We start from the raw sequence: 17,520 nt of genomic DNA on the forward strand, positions 1-17,520 counted from the left end.
TCGACCTTCTCCTCTGTCCCAGGTTGTTTTTAATTGGGAATGGGGCGACGGGAGAAGGACGAGCGCTCCTCTAAGCCTGGCTGCTCTTTGATGATGGAAGGATGGCGGGGAGGGCGATGTTAGAAGAGTGCAGCAGCAGATCCTCCTCTCTTTTCCCTCTTTCCATCTCAAACCCTGCCGTCATTCCTAACACACACGCACGCACGCACGCACGCACAAGAAGGCATTTCTCTTTGAACTGAGTGCTGCAGCGTGTTCAAAGCAAAGACGACGGCAAAAATATGGGGGCGGCGAGGGGAGTGAGAAGGACACTTCAAGGTGAATTTGATTTCCACTCCGTTTTAACCGCCGCACGCGCGCCCAACACACGCATACAAACACATGTGCTACCCAAGCCACGCTGGCGAGGAAGTGCAGAGATACCACTGCGCAACCGCCCGAATACATTCATGCAACGACTGACACGCACGCCGGAGTGTGTGTGAGTGTGTGTGTGTGAGTGCAATGCATATTTATGAGATTATCTCATAACCGAGGATCACCTTTAAACTTCTCCGTACTCCAAACTGTCTGTTTGTATATGCATATGTGCGAGATCGAGGTGTGTGTCTGTGTACATAATATGCATATTGAGCGTGTAGGAGCAGAATGACTCATGTAAAGTTGAACACTGCACAGTCCCACGTTCCCAGGACAAAACATCACAACAATACGGTGCACGGCAAAGACTGCTTTCACCTGTGTGTGAGTGTGTGTTTTGCAACTGTGTCCAGCCAATTAAAGCAATCAAGTCGAGTGCAATCCACCCACCATGCTGCATATTGATAAGGCTGGGAGTTCAACATGGGGGCCGGGGCCACCGTGCCAAAATCCTCCGATCCCTGCGTCCACTTCTGCCACCCGCGCTAACCAAAACCGCAGCGTAAACACTTTACGCCACTTCGCTCCGCCGCAGTCCACGCACACGCAGAGGAACACAGGTTAGGTGCAAACACTGGCTTGACAGTATGACAAATATTGCCTTCCATCCAGAACGAATGAGGTAATGACAGGAAAAAAAAGAATCAACGGCTCATTAGAAAGATAAAAACCTTCCAAAGCCCAGAGGGTGAAAGAGAAGGGGGTGGAAACAAGAAATGAAAAAGAAGAGAGGGGAAAAGACTTGAGAGACGACAAATCATAACAGCTGTAACTCAATTCGGAGGCCCTGCTAGAGAAGGCTTCCTTTATGTCTTTCGCTCTCTCTCTCTTCATCTTTTAATCTCTCACTCGCTCCCTCTCTCCCCATCCCAGCTTCTTGGCAATTTTTCCCAACAACCAATAAGCCATTATGTGGCAGTAATATGGTTGCTAATGGATGCACCGACCTGGGAGGAAGCACGCAGCACGCCATTAGCCCAAATGCTATGCAAAGCTATCACAAGACTTTCAAAATTACTCAGACTGAGTATGTGTGTGTGTGTGTTTGCATGTGCGTGCTGATTTATGTGCGAGACGCCTGCAATGAACAGGACTAATCTTCTTGGAGTTCTTCTCATGCGTTTATTGTTTTGTTGAATAAACTGACATTTGCGTTGGTCAGATCGCTTTCAAATCGAGGAGCGACAACACGACGACAGGACGCTATCGACAAAAGCACGAGACTCAACGCCGTGCAGGAAATCCTAAATTTAAAAAGATGCCCGGTTTAAATGCTGCACGCTCCTTGAGCAATGTTTGAATCGCATGTTTCTACCACTTGCACGTACATGAGAGCCCTCTGACCTTAAACTGTGCAGAGAGCAAACATCAAACCGATCACACTTTCGTGTTGCGACGTTTTTAAGCCTCACAGGCATCGCTCACACCGACGCTCTGGTTCTCTTTGTTCCGGGATCAACACTTCAGCACCTCGGGAGACACGCAAGAGGTCACGCTAGGACTTCCATGACTAGGCCACATGTAACAGGAGGGGTGGCAATGATGCAGAACAGAACCTGCTGATTGTATTTTGTTGTGACAGCAAAATGTGCTCAAGGTAATTTTACTACAGTAAACTTTGTTGGTCGCAGCAGTTTTTTGTGTAAATGGACATAAAAATTTGGATTTGGTGGCACACTGAGGCGTTCCCAGGTTTAAAAATAACTCCCAGGAGGCCTCCCAGTAAGATGTTCAGCTAGCTCCTTTTAACATACAGATACCACAAACAGAGATCGACTGATAAGTCCGGTACAACAGCCACATTACTGCTGATGCTGCTGACGGTCCACCTCCTGGTCACCATAACTTCTGAAGAATCTCACGTTTGCAGACTCCTTAAATCTGTCAGGTCCTTGTTTAACCAAACTGAGAGCTGCGCTGTCAGAAGCCTAACCCTTCTCCATACTGCTGCACATACTCTTTATAATATTATATTACTAATGATTCACAAAACTGCATTTAAAGATGGTGTAAAGTGGTAACAAATGCTACTCTGCCATTCGCCTCAGCACAAAACTCTATTGCTCAGGAGTTTCCTGCACAACTGCCAAACACCAAACAGCACACAAAGCAACATGCAAGAGTCGCATATCTGCAACAGGCCGACTCCAAAAACAGAGCCGGCGCAAGGAAACTATGAATATAGCTGCTATGAATATGCAGTTTTCACAGGGTGGAGCAGAATACAGTATAATGTAAACGCTCAAGTGAAAGACGATTGTTTCAGGCTTCGGCTAGTTGTCTTAGTTACCATCTGCCACTGCGTTTGGCATTTTTGTACACAGTCCTTCATTAACACAGCAGGTCACATGGGAGAAGTGGACTCGGAGGACTTAATACATAATGAAACAACCAAAACAATTACTCAGTCCACAGAGAAGCATCAATTAAAACTTTGATAAAAATCAATTAAAACCAACATTACTCAGAACTCACAGAATAATTTCCAAGAATTGGAGCTCATAATGAAGCGATTAAAAAGACGATGTTTTCTCTGAACAGAACGGATAATGTTTCTTAATTTCAAGCGCTCCACATTGTTGAGAGGGGAGCTTCATCTCAGCAAAGCACAAGAATAGACACGGGCGACGGGCACGAGGCTCGTGCCTTAAAAAGCCCCGAGCACGCCGGCAGAGGGGATTTTCATGCTTCTCCGAGGTCACAGGTTGCCGGTATGTGCAGAGAACCCAGTCGCACACACTCGGGGAGGAAAAAAAACAGAGCTAGGATTTGTTTAATCGTCTGGCCAACTCTGACAGATGGTCGTACATTTGCAAAAGAGCAGTGCGACTGGAAAATGGGCCATCGGTGACCCTCGTGGTGCGCCTTAGTGTGAGCGCGCTTACGAATGTATGACAGTGTTACAAAAGCAAATGTTGCACAAGCATTGTTTCAGCCCTACTGTAGCCCACTGCCAAGCTCTGATAGTAATAGGCTGGCAGGATAGTAAACAGCAGAAGTGGGCTGAAGAACAGACATCAGACAGGCCTCAATGCCACGAGGAAAAAACCCTCCACACCCCAGTGCTCTCTTCATTCCCGCCTTTCCTCGCCACCTCCATCTTTCTCCCACATTCTGCCTTCTTTCTTCCTGAACCTTCCACACACTGAATCGTACGTCTCCTGTGGTGTTTCTTTCTTTTCCATCATTCGTTACAGAAAATCTGTCCGAGCAAAGCTGGTCTACCCATTCTGCACATACAGTAAATACATACATGCGTGATCTCATGCACATACTGCTGGGACTAACGCTTTGCAACATAAGCAATTAACACGCTGTTGAACTGGCCTTGACATGAGCAGAGAGCTCAATTACAAACACACAGAGCAAAAGATCACACGCGCACGCACACACAAGGGTGCAAATATGAAGCACACACACACACAGACACACACTCTGGCAAGCGTCCAGGCTGAGTCTCGTTGCTTGTGTCCATAAAGCCCTGAGCACCATATCGACAACTGTAATAACTGTGGCTGGCAGGAGACAGCAGATTACAGTAGCAATCATAGGCCCCGAGCACGCACCACACACACACACACACGCACACACCTTCTGGTGTTGTCCAGTGTTTCTTTTCATCAACCAACACAGACACACACATTTCCAGGTCCGTGCTGTACTGTGTGAAGTGATAATACTGACACTGTTAGAGGAATATGACCGACACACCTGCACAGTCTGTGTGCAGGAAACTGTACATTTGAAAATATTTGAGACTAAATCCTAAAAATCACGAGTTATTCTTTCAACACAATTATTTACTGGTGTCATCGTGATAAATAACAACTCTGCTGGAAATGACAGAGCTAAGCTTATCACGAGATGACTCACACACGAGTGTTTGGGGGCATTAGCAGCTAAAGTCACCAGTGGGAAATGAAAGTGGGCAATACTCTCAATGCACTATAAGGTGCACAGGCCAAAAGAAAGCCCAGAAACAACCTGGAAATGGAACCTTTACACATCATGTCCCACTGAGAAGCATTTAGTATTATGCTCTGGATTTGTACACATTACCACACGGACGCTGAGGGTGACTCAGACGTGCATACGCCGGTCACAACAAGTGCTGAAATCAGGCACAGACGGCTCGGCTCTGAGGAGTAGCTCGGCTTTATTCCTCACGTTCCTCGCAATTATCTCATTCTCCTTTGGTTTTCCACCTCTTCTCGTTCCTGCACCGTTGTTGCTTCTCTCTTACCTCTTACTTGTGCTTTCCACCAGCCCCCGACCAAGGAGAAGCAATTTGCGGAGGCAATCCGTCGCTAATTCTCGCTCAGAGTTCATGAAAAATGTATAGCAGGCTGACTGTAGGGAGATGCAGATTGGCGCTGGGCCCTCAGCAAGAGCCGAGCTCTGCATTAATGGAACATTATTTTGCACCCTGTTCATACATCTATCCATCTATCTTTGCTTTTTCGCTTCTCTTACCGAGTTTGACCAAACGAAGTTCATAAATATTCCACATCTTAGTAGAATATTAGCATCTTAAACAACCCAAACACTGCTATCTGCAAATCTTAACAACTCTGCATGTGTGTGTGTGCGCGAGTGTGTGTTTGCGTGCATTTGCCTGTGAGCACAGTGTGCAGCCAGCTAAACCTTCTCAAAGATAATAAGAGGAAAAAACTTTATCTTAATCTTTAAAAGGCACGACATGAAGTTTGAATCCAGCTGTGAAATGGGTTGTGTGTGCGCATCTGAATGCGTCTTAGCATGAATTCGCAGATATGTTTGTGTGTGCACGGGGATGTGTTTAAAGTACACATATCTTATGAGAGTAGATTAATAACAGCACTGTAATGCCATCAGGAGTAGTCACAGTGTGGATCATGCATAATAAACCTCCTGAGGAGTTTACACACACACACAAACCCGCACGCACTCACTCTTCCCGTCACTATAGCAACACTGGCGATGCTGCTGCCCCAAACTTCAAAGTCAGATGTAATTTCAGCCTCCCAACAGCCAGAGGGAGCCATGGTGATGACAGACTATTCCCCCTCTGATGGCTCCTTCCTCCCTCCCTCCCTCCCCTTCAGTTCTTCCACTTTGCCTCTCTTCCATTCCTCAGCTGGCTCCCTCCTCCCCCTCCTGCCTAGTTAGCCTGCTGGGAGTCCAGGCATCCAGGACCCGACGTAAAAATAAACCCAGAAATGTCAGAAGCGGACATCTGAGGCTGGGGAAACAGGGAGTGAAAGGAGAAGAGGAGCACAGACAGACAGAAGGCTAGAGAGAGGAGATGTGGCGATAGATGAAGATGAGGGTGGAAGGAAGGAATAAAGAAGATTTCATCCTTTACTTGTTCTTTCCAAGTACAGACACTCATTTCACTTTCTGCCCTTTTTCCTCTGCTGAGGTGGACGTGAGAACAAAGATGCTCAAAAGAGGCAAAAGTCAGTGAGCTCCCAACATTTTTTATTTCAGGCCTCATCACTATCCACCGAGGGAGGGAGATTCTTCCAGATTCATTCACTGAAATATCATTTGGCAGGAGATGTCCGAACTATTAATGAATATAAAATAGATGTTTCCAATCTTCGGTTCAGATTGGCTCAATAAGCCATTTTAACAGTTAATTTAAATATTAATGTGGTAACAGAAAATCACCATTTATAATGGAGGGCTCGGTGCCAGAAGGGTGTATCTGGCCATAATGGCTCACGAAAATGAAATCTATACATCACTTGAGGAGAAGTGTTTGGTGCTCTGACGTCGGTATGAAAAAGTGTTTAATCAAGCGCAGAGCGAACGACCGAAGCGAGGTGACGTCCGGTCGACGGTTTGGGACGAGAGCTTCGCTTCGCATTTGAGAAAACAACGTCGGAGGTAACACCTAAAAAGGACAAGCAAAACCGATAAAGCACGCAGAGTGTCACGTTGGCTTACAGTCGACATGCTGATATAGCGGCGTCTGCTTTCGCACACTGTCACGCCGCAGACCGTACCGCGGACGAACGGGGAGGACAGTTTGGAAGGTGTTAACGCTCGAGAAAATCACGCACGACAAACGGCGAGGGCTCCAGACGTTAACAACATGCAGATAGTAGTATTTAGTATTTACGCAGAACTGTGTGTGAGACCAAACAACAAACTGCTGCTTGTTCTCCGTCCTCTTCGTCCTGAATTTGAACTATTCTGCCAAATCTGTTAGAGGAAATCAGCTTTGACAAAAGCCACCAGCCAGAGGGGAAACTGACGGGCAAAGGATTAAAAAAAAGATGCAGTTGGGGAACATTTCTCTCCTTCTAGGGTCAGTCCACGCTCACCCTCCTCCTCCTCACTTATCTCCCCCTCTGCCTGTCTCTCCTCCTCTGTAGGAGAGGTTGGTGGAGAGGCGCCAGCCGAGTCGCTCTGCTGTTTTCTTAACCAAGTTCATCCCTCTCCATTTCCCTCTCACTCTCAAATCACAAAGCCTGACGCACTTGGAGTGCACGTATGTGTGAGCATAGGGGTAGGTGAGCATGTGTGTGTGTGTGTGTGCGCACAGGTTTGCTATCTGCCCTTCACTCTGCTGTGCAGGGCTTCTGTGAGCCAGTCTGTTAAGGGTGGCTGGGTATAAACATGCCCTCCTCTGCAGCTGAAGCTCCCCCCACCACCACTGCTGCTCAGCCTTGTGTTACCAGTTTGTTTAACAACCTGCACTGGCCAACATAGTTCCCCGTAGGTGGAGCAGTGTGCAGCCATCAAATTTTGCCATAAGAAACAAGTGAAATCCTGCAGGCAGAAATGCTTTATTGATCCCCAAAGGGAAATTCTCTTTCAGTGTGTCTGTCCTCTGCAGGAGGATGAGAGTGCAGTGTCAGCTGCTGAGGAGAGCTGCTTGGGATGCAGTGTCCTGCTAAAGGACACTTCAGCAGTCTCCGTGCTTGACACAGAGGAGATTTGAAATGGATGTTGCAAGCTGATTGGCTCCTCTCTATCTTTTACTTTACAGTAAAAATGAAGAACACGCCTGTGAGTCCGACTTCAGATGCCACTGCAGGTGCGTCCTCTGTAGGTTAAACACGATACTGGTGATGTACAAAGATGAAAGACCTCCAGAAATCTCCCCACCGATCAATTCCGCTTCCTGTGCATCTGTGTTTTCGAGCCGTAGGGGAACGAATGGTAAACCCCGGGAAAAACACGTGTTCCCGGCTCCTGAGGATCAAAAACACCAGGCGTGTACATGAAACTGTGTGTGCGTGCTAAATGATTCATGAGGAGCAAACGAAAACAGGTTGGCATACAAGCGGAAAAATAGCCTGTCTGCATTTTAGATGAAGTCAGGGTCCGAGGTGAAAGCAACGGTTGTGTACGTGTGCGCGGCGGCATGTAGGCATCCTATGGAGCGTATAGGACGAGCCAGCAGTGTTGGACGAGCGGCACATACGGCGACACCTTATCAATCACTCCTACTCACACTAGGTCTAAAGGTTGAAGGCTGGTGTGACCTCAGCCATCTCCTGTACCTCAGAGTGTGAAACCTGCTTCAGATTAGCTGTCCTATTCTCAGAGCAGCTATGTGCTCACAGCAGTGGCAGGGAGCTGCTCTGGCCTTCAGTGCTGCTGTCTGTTCTAAGAATAGGCTGCAGGGTCCAGGGAACATCTCTGCGTCTGCCTGCCTCCCCCTCCCCACACACTGTTCTCATGTAAACATATAAAAACGAGACCTTCCTCCATAAAATACAATCGATTTATGCTGAATAATTTGCATCGTCATCACGTTTAACCTCACATCTAAAGCCATAATATAAGAGATGTGCTTTTTATTCCACATAAGCGCCACCTTTCTTTTCCTCTCCCCCCATCCCCGTGCTCCTTTCTTCTTCACCTCCCTTGTATTTCGTTGCTTTCCTGCCTCCTTTCCTCCTCTCCTCCCCCCTGCGTGCACTAATGTGGAGGCTGAATCTAACCCTGCTGGATGACATTACTGTGCGCTGCCTGCTGGCCTGTCTGCCTGCCTGGGGACTCTAAAATAAAACACAGCAGTAGGGAGAGCCAGAGTGAGAGCACATACTGTATAGGCTGCCTGACTGACATGCTCCGATAGAGCACGCACAGAAAACGGCTCGCAGAGGACAGAGCGTGCATCAAAGTATGTGCCGAATGTGTGTTTGCGAGTAAAGACTTGTGTGTGTGTGTGTGTGTGTGTGTGTGTGTGTGTGTGTGTGTGTGTGTGTGTGTGTGTGTGTGTAGTGAGGGGAGGCGTGCAGGCGTCTCCAGCTGTGCCCTGTCAATCATTTATGACCTAACGCTCGGAAAAGCAGAGCAGGGCGAGGTGGACAGCACTGAGAGGGAGAGATAGTGTTTCTGAATTTTCCCTTTTGTCTGATGGAAAATAAGTCAAGGAGGGGCAAATGAGCACTGAAAGACTTACAAGAATGTTTCTCTGTGTGCGTGTGTGTGTTTGTGCGCGCGCGCTAGTGTGAATAACACACCGCTGCCGGAACCTCATAGCCTGAATTCAACATCCCTCACCTCGAACAAGTGACAAAAAGATAACCACGTTTCACTTCATCGCTTCACGCCCTCCCTCTCTCTCTCTCTTGCATTCTCTTCACCCCACTTCCTCACCTCACCCTCCCACCCCCAGCTCTCACTCTGTCTTTCCACATGGGTGGCCATCCTCTCCCATGTCCCAGAGGATGGGAGGCTGCGCGGCAGCTTGGCAGGCTGTCAGGGGAACGCCAGAGAGCAGGGAACATGAAGTGACTGGAACAGGGATGGGGAGGATTTGGGGTGGGGGCAGCCCACTGTGGAAAGAGCAGCTTGACTTAGCAATGTTAGGCGAAAGATGCAGAGGGCTGCTGACACAGATGCAGACCCCCCCCCCCCCTCAATAGCAAAAAATAAAAAACCTCGACTGCTGCACATAGCTGGAAATAACAAGGCAGCAGATGACATGTCATCCTGTGCCAATCACGCGGGCCGCCTCTAACACGTTGTCAGCCAAAAACATGTCACGATTTATTGACCTGTAATTGCCCCGCACATCCTGCAGAAATCAGAACAATTCTGGAAGAAGACAACACTCAACCGAGAGAAGCACGATTTCATCAAGTTTCTGTGCAGGCTCGGTGGCGGCGTCTGCTGCATCAACACATAGGAGAAAAAAACCCAAAGACAAGAGCACTAAATTACTTTCACATAAAGTCAAGTCACAGCTCCTGGTCACTGAATTATGGGCCAAGTTCATCTGGTCACAGGATGCTCTTTGCTCTGATTTCACCAGGTTGAGTTTAACCAAAGCTAATGTGAAGAGGCTAGTTTTAATTATACGGCGCCAAATCACAACAAACAGTCGCCTCAAGGCACTTTATACACTGAGGTACAGACGACAATCTGACGTCCCCCTATGCCCAAGCACTTGGTGACAGTAGGAAGGAAAAACTTCCTTTTAACAGGAAGAAACATCCAGCAGAACCAGACTGGTTCACACGCTGTGGAAGAGAAGCAGAGATTAATAATAACTGATGATTAAATACAGAGATGTGTATAAACACACAGCATCATGGGACCCCCCCCCCCCCCAGCATGACTGAGGGAGGATTCAGGGTCAGGAAAGGAAAGTTTTAAGACTAATCTTAAAAGTAGAGATAGTGTCTGCCTCGCAAATAGAAACGGGTACACGCAATAATGCTAAATGTGTTATTCTAAATACACCAAAAAGGCTGAAATCAGAGACCCACATTCAGGCGTGACTCAATATCAGGACTGAAGCTACGTGGAAACGCACACATACGACCAGCTGCAGGATGCAAGCTCCCTTTTCTTCCCCAACCTACCAGAAACATTAAAGGGACGGTGATTTCACATTAACAATACAGATACTATACAGCGATACAGAATACAAGGCGCTCCATATCTCCAATACATTTTCCGAGTCCCGAGGGGAAGTGTGACTTGCATTTGTGATAAGTCACTAAAGCACTTCTCCCTTTGGTCTTCCTTCAAAAATCCCGCCACATCACACAGCAGCCTCGTCCCAAAACAACAACATGACACTCTGCCGACCCGCGCTCCCTCCCTCCTGACGGAGAGAAAGGGGGGAAAAGATGACAGCAGCTTTAGATCTGACATCAAATGCCGGTGAGAGAGTGAGAAAGAGAGGGGAGGAAAGGGGAAAAAAGCGGTTCCATCTCTGCCGTGACAGCTTGCTGGAAGAGCAGAGCAATTTCTCTCTCCTCTTCTATCTATCCATCTCTCCCTCTCTGTGTCTCTCATCAAAACTTGCCGCCGATTAGGATCTGGGCGAGCCACACGCTTTGGATGGGATGTGAAAACACACGGAGAACCCGAGGGGTAAAACGCCGGGATTAAAGTGGCGAGGGAACGCCAGGTGATGGTGGTGCTGGTTCAAATAGATCGGCCCCCGCGACTGCAGAGGCTCCTCGCCTCGTCTCGCTCTCTCGCTTCGGATTCACACACCGATACATCAAGGCCATTTCTCATTATAGCACAAGGGGGGAGAAAGAGCTTTCATGATGCTGCTTTAGAGAGAAAGACAGAGAGCGAAAGGGAAGGAGGCTAAAGAGTGTGGGAGAGTGAAAATGAAGGAAAAAAGACGAAACGGGCCACATACTGTTAGCACATTATGGACACGTGTGCACGAGGAGGATGACAAATAAAGGGCCGGGCAGACCGTCAGCACACACAGACTTCAGAAGTGTCCGTGCACCAAGAACATTACGGCTCAACTCAAGTTCAGACACTTAATTTAGCTTTTCTTGCAGTTTATTCTGCCGTTCCTGGGGCTGTTCCAAAGTATCGAGTAAATTAAACTGCACACACCTCAAGCAGTGCCAATATTTGCAACCATTTGCAAATGTCTATTTATTCTATTCTTGAAAATGCTGCAGAGCTGCAAGCAGAGAGAGATGATGGAGTAAAAAGCGATTAGGTTGGCCAAAAAAAAAAAAAAAAAAAACTAGAGCAGCCCACATCTCTCCCTCCGTGGATCAGCCTGGTCTCACCATTTCTTCTCAATTACTCCTCCGGCCAACCTGCTCCATGCTTTTCAGCTCGCCCATACGCCAGCAGGCAGCGCTTGTGGGTTTGCATGTGTGACTGCGTCGTGCACGTAGAAGCAACGTCTGCGTCGGTGCATATGCTTTTCTGCGCTCGTGGCCGTATGTGCGAGCGAGGGGACGGCACTACAGACCAGGACGCGACACATCTGGGCCTTTACGCCTTTGGCGTGGACGCCAGTCAAAACACAGACGTGAGCTCTGAAATGAGCAAACCCCCTGAGACACCAGAGAGAGGGGCAGGTCACAGGGTGAGTGGAAGAATCTGATTGGACAGTGAGGTGGACGTGCAGTCAAAAATGACCATGCATCTTTGAGGTTTGACTGAACGATGAGACTTTTGTGCAGCAGCGCCTTTTTGCACTTTGGTCCACACGACTGTCAATCACTCACCGGCAGACTAGAGGGGCGGTCGTGGGAGACGTTATCCTCATTGTTAGCCTTCCCAGAATTCCCTGGGGTAGGACCCCTGATGCTGTAGTTCTCCTGCTGGGCCTCCTAAAGAGAAAGAAAGAAGAAAGAAGGGAACGCAGTGTCACTGAGGAAAAGGTTCAAAAATAACAGATTTTTTTCTGCGTTTGTTGACGTTACTTTTCGGGCACTGTCACAAAGTATCCACCCGCTTTTCTAAACCGGAATCGCACAAACTCAACACCCGCTTTGCCCGATGGTGGTGATGGACGTTGCCACATAAAGGTGCTCGTTTCAGAGCAGTCTTGTTACAACAGGTGCAAAACACCGTGCCTTTGGGAGACGCTCTCCACCACGCTCTGATATTCAAATGTGGATTCTTGTTGAAAATAGGATTCCTGCTTAAATGCACACGAGAAAAAACTGAGTCAACACATCTTTGTTCTCCTCATTAATACTGGTGGCACGAGCTAAACCGCTGAGTATCCTGGAGCTGAAGTATCAGTTACATCACAGATTGAGCGTCTTCAGCCGTGATGACAAGAGTCTGCAAGCGAGAGTGTGCAGAGCGTTGGGTTTGCAGGACCGCAACAAACATTCCCAGTTAGATCAAGTCTGAACACAAAGAGGCCGTTTCACAGGGAGCGCGAGCGTTACAGTACAGGCGGCTGGAAAAGCATCCAAACACACACCCATCAGCACGCCATAGCCACCAATTCATTTCAACCAAATCCTCGCCTAACCACCCACTAATCCTCCAGACATACGCACGCTCGCACAAACACACACCCGTGCACACACTCCTATTGTTCAATCCAAGTCATTTTCTTTCCCTCTGTAATCACGAGCCTATCTAGTGTAAACCAATTTTCTCGCCATTGTCGGAGGTGTTGCCCTCTCCCTCCCTCTGCATCTCTCCCTCCTTCACTCTCACTCTTCTTTTCATTCACCACGACGGTCGTTCCTCCATCACGTTAAGCGTCTGCGGCACAATAGCAACTTGTTAAAGAGCTCCGAGTGGAAGGATTAGTGATAACTGATCGGCGAGACACAGCGAGAGATCACGCACAAGTGCCCGCGTGCACAGTCCCGCGTAATATACAGTACACGCACGCCGCACGCAAACACACGTCTTTGGGTATTTTACTTTGAAAATCCATTTTTCCCCACAGTTTGATTTCTTATCTGTTGTGTGATTATATTGTAGTAGGTGGGCAATATTCCTGTCAGAAAGGTGATATGATTTTGTAGCTGGAGATTATCCTCCACAGCGAGAGATGTATCATGTGAAAATTGATCTATTATTAGAGCATTAAATGTGTAATCGCTTGTGGATCCAGGCTAGAAATGATGTAGGAATAATACGGCACGTCTGGAGATCCTTAAGAAAATCTGATATGGAGTTGGTTTCTTAAGCTTCTGTGTGGAGGCTGCTTTAACAGCACACAGGGAAGGTGACACACTCACTGCAACTTCTACCGTTTGCCTAAATGACTTTTTATACATTGCTTATTGATGCTTACTTATTTTACCTTGATGCCTTTTATATATAAAGTGAAGCACTTTCATTTTTCCTTTTATTCTACGTGGAACACAATTGAACTCAGCTCGCCTCACGTTTAAATACATATTTAAATGATTAAGTTCTTCACTAATGCACCAAATCAAAAACAGCCGAATGCTTTTTAAACACCCCGATGTTTCCTGAATAAACTCCACAGACATTTAAAGTACGGCTCCTGAAGCTGGTCCTGAAGCGTCGCTTTGCTTCATGTCCCTCAAACTGCTTCACATGTTGTTAATATTTCATCACATAATCCTCTCCACAGCTGACAGGCTGTGATTGTTCTGATTTCACAGTTTTACATATTTCACTTTCTCAAAATCGAAACTGGAAACGGTCCAACTGAAAAAAGCGATGCATTATGAAGTAACTGATTGCTTCTTATGGAAACAGGAAACTCGAAATAAGAACGTCACAAAGTGACATTTTTAAACAATATGTTTCAGTTCACATGTTCACACTTTGTGTAGGTGACAAAACAAAGGAGACTGATTATTTCAAGAATTTTAACGGATAACTTGTGTTGTTGTTTTTTATTATTGTGTCTCTGCATGTGGCAACTCTGCAGTCAGAGGTGACTGGATCCATCCAAACATCAATAGCATCGATACCGGTGCTGGTATTGGATATTTTGTTTCAGAATGTAGCTTTAAATAAATTAGTTCTTTTAAATGTAGAAACAAAATCTTTGAACTGTCGCGTCCATTTTATTTTTCATCTAAAACACATTTAAACAGTCTAAAGTATCCAACAGCACTATGCTCTGCGGCTGATGTCGCTTTTTTCATCTGGAATAATAAAAACAAAATGAAATCAGTCCCCGAAATAAATCAAACACGGAGCAATGATCACGCCCCACCAGCTCATCGCTTCATACCAGCACCCCTCCTTAGCTGGAGGGGAAACCCCTGAACAGCACGATGGGACCAATCACTGGGTCACGCGTCCTCCCAGATGTGGGTGTGTGCACGGAGACGTTAACAACAGGCTCACAGCGAAGAATGGAGGTGCTATTTTAAAAAGAAAGCCATGCTAGTTTCCTTGTCAGGGCCCTCGGCAAACCATGTGTTTGTGCACGACCCCCCCGTGTTTGTCACGAGGGGGAGGGAGGGCTGGATGCACGCCAAACGTCAGGCTTTTATTACACAGAGACCCAGCTTAGACACAAGCGCACCTCCACAGGTAAATAACGGCCCGGGGAAGGAGGGAGGAGGAGGAGCGGGGGTTTGGGAGAGGTGGACACGTGCACAGATACAGACGCTCACACACTGAACAGAAGAGCGGCTGCTGACCCAACTCCAATATTTACTCAGGCATGAGTCTCTAGTGTGAGCGCGCGCATACTCGGGGGGATTTCTGTTTTAAGTGGGTCAAAGTGAGGTTCATACTACTGTTTACACTCATGTTCTTACATCATTACTGTCAACTGTAATATGGACCGAGAGGGAGGGAGGGAGGGAGGGAGGGACGGGGAAAGGAGACGCAAAAGAAGTGGAAAAGGAAAAAAGATGAAGGCTGGAAAAAAGTGAGAGCGGAACAACATCAGAGGCAAATGAAGGAGTGCTGCGAGTGCATCCTTTCATTTGAGTTTTTTCCAGTCCATTGTCTCAAAATCCCATTTCCCAGCTAATTTAGAAGCTTCTAAAATACACTCAACTCCATACCTTAAGCCTAAGGCCACAGCTAATCCTGTCTTCACACACGCACACGCGGACACGCTCATTCATCCTCCGTGCTTTTGAAAAGACTTCATCTTGGCATAGTAGACACGAACGAAGGATATTGAAGGCAAGCGTTTGAAGTACATGAGGGAATGCAGGAATCAAACTGTGAGTTAAATGCTATTAGACAGCTGTGTGGAGAGACAGTGTAATATTAGATTTGATTGAATAGATGACTGCTGAATGTGGTGTAATATATAGAGCCGGAGAGGCTTTATGCAGACGTAAATCAATATTGCAGCACCACCTTAATCCCAGCCACTCAGGAGCGCGAGTCAGCCGGCGAGCGGGGAAACGCGTGGCTGTTGCGCGCCGTCGACTTGTTTTCCAGACTTTCGAGCGCTTTTAAAAGTAACTCGCAAAAATTCCAGCCTGGGATTTATTCTGTTTCTATATCGAAATGCCGCCTCATACGGAGGCCGCACTCAAACGGTAATCACGACACGCATCTTACGCTTTCTTTTCTTTTCGGCTCACAGCTCATTTAAGAAGGTTGTATCGGGCCTTTTTGGTTGGTTGCACCGCACACTTTCCGACTCTCTATTCCAGCAGGGAGCAAGGTGAAATGTTGCCTCGCTTTGCTTGTATGAGTTTGATTGTCTGTCTTGGGAAAGAAAGAAATAAAATAAAAAGCAATGAAGCTCGTATGACAGCGAGCAAAAGCTATTTGATGGCACGGCGGAAACAACAGAGAGCGAGCAGAGCCAAATTCAAAGCGTTTAAGTGAAGCTGATTTTGACTGACAGCCGTCTTGATCGTTGTTTCTTTTTATTCGTTCTTGAGCCGTGATGAAAATATGTGGCTTACTTAATCTACGCTGTACATAACATGGATGTGAACATCTGTGCAGCTGTGCCCGCTGTGGGGCCAGCCGTGCCCGCTGTGGGGGCAGCACAGTGTCCTGCTCAAATCCAACCCTGCCTGCTCAACACTCTGCTTTCCTCCCCTAATATATTCTATTTATTTCTACTTTTTCTGCTAACCTTCACTCAGAATCTACCCTCCTCTCTGTTTATATTTGCAACCCTCCTCTTGCTTCGTGCTTCATCCGTCACTCTTCCTGCTTCCATCTTTCCATCCCACTGACACGTCTCCATCACCACCCCTTCCTCCACTCTGATTCCTTTCATCAACATCACCTCCACACCTCCTGTTTCTCTTCTTCCCGTCTCCTCTGCTCATGACTACCAAATAAATTAGTTACCCCCCCAATTCCCCTGCACCTTAGCAAATGCACATCTCCACAAAATCTGACGCTAATGCCATTAATATTCATTAAAAATTAAGCTTAATTGCATGTCTTTAGGAGAGAGGCCCTATTTCTGCACGCACGCACGCACGCACGCACGCACGCGCACACACACACACACACACACACACACACACACACACACACACACACACACACACACACACACACACACACACACACACACACACACACACACACACACACGCATTTGGCCACCACCTCTAGCCAAATTACAGCAAGGACAGGGCATCTCTGTTGTCCACATGCACACCCACATACTGTGTCAGTCTGTGAGACCATGTGATGCAAAGGTCACGCTAACCCTCAGCAGAAAAATCACCTGGGAGAAGCTTCATAAAACCCAACCAAGTGGTTCCTGTGGCTTAACATAAAAAAGAAATGAATTATAATAATAATAAAGACATAAACGGAACAGAACAAGTCACAAAACGAGAGAAAACCCACCACCTCACTGGTCCCCGGAGTAAAAGTTGTGTGTGTCATTTATACACCATCACAATCACCCAGCTGGCCTCCAGCCGTGGACTGAGCCGCACTCGTGTTGTTTTGCGAGTCACTGACAATCAAACTGTTGTGCTGTTCAGGTTTAAGGACGTGCTGGTCCGCGAATGTCTTGAATGTCAGTAATTACAGTTGAATACAGTATTTTTTTTATTCATTTGTCTGAGCTGTTAACAAAGGAAACGTTGGTTTAAAAAAAAAAAACATAACACACACCCGGGAGAGGCGGGGCGGGGGAGGTGGGGGAGGGAGGCAGGACATCCATATTCAACACCCCGCGTTCGCACACACACACGCGCTCGCACCAATCAGGCTGACTGAACTATAATTGAAGCAACAATCAGCAGTGAGAGCAAACTCTGTGCTACAAAATGGGACAAATCACTGCCGGTTATCATGTTCTTGCCTTTCATATTTTCTTGACACTTGGATGTTTTGATCCATTTTAGAATATTTGAAAGACACTGCTGTTACACGTGCAGTTCAAATGCATTGCTGCTTTTGTCACTGTCAGTCCATGTAAATGATGAACGTTTATTCCAACATACAGCCTGTTATTATCATCAGGGAAAAGGT

General features: G+C 47.1%; 1 protein-coding gene across 8 annotated transcripts in view; it reads right to left on the reverse strand.

The window, feature by feature from the left end:
• Window positions 1-17,520, reverse strand: part of LOC308389056 (AT-rich interactive domain-containing protein 1B-like) — a 163,442-nt gene that overhangs the window by 96,010 nt on the left and 49,912 nt on the right. For all 8 annotated transcript variants that reach the window (XM_080870186.1, XM_080870188.1, XM_080870190.1 and 5 more), the window contains exon 4: window positions 11,868-11,972. In XM_080870186.1, the coding sequence (XP_080726312.1) occupies window positions 11,868-11,972 (105 nt within the window). The remainder of the gene's footprint in view (window positions 1-11,867; window positions 11,973-17,520) is intronic.

This window comes from Rhamphochromis sp. 'chilingali' (genome assembly GCF_963969265.1).
Source record: "Rhamphochromis sp. 'chilingali' genome assembly, chromosome: 21".
Taxonomy (NCBI): Eukaryota; Metazoa; Chordata; class Actinopteri; order Cichliformes; family Cichlidae; genus Rhamphochromis; species Rhamphochromis sp. 'chilingali'.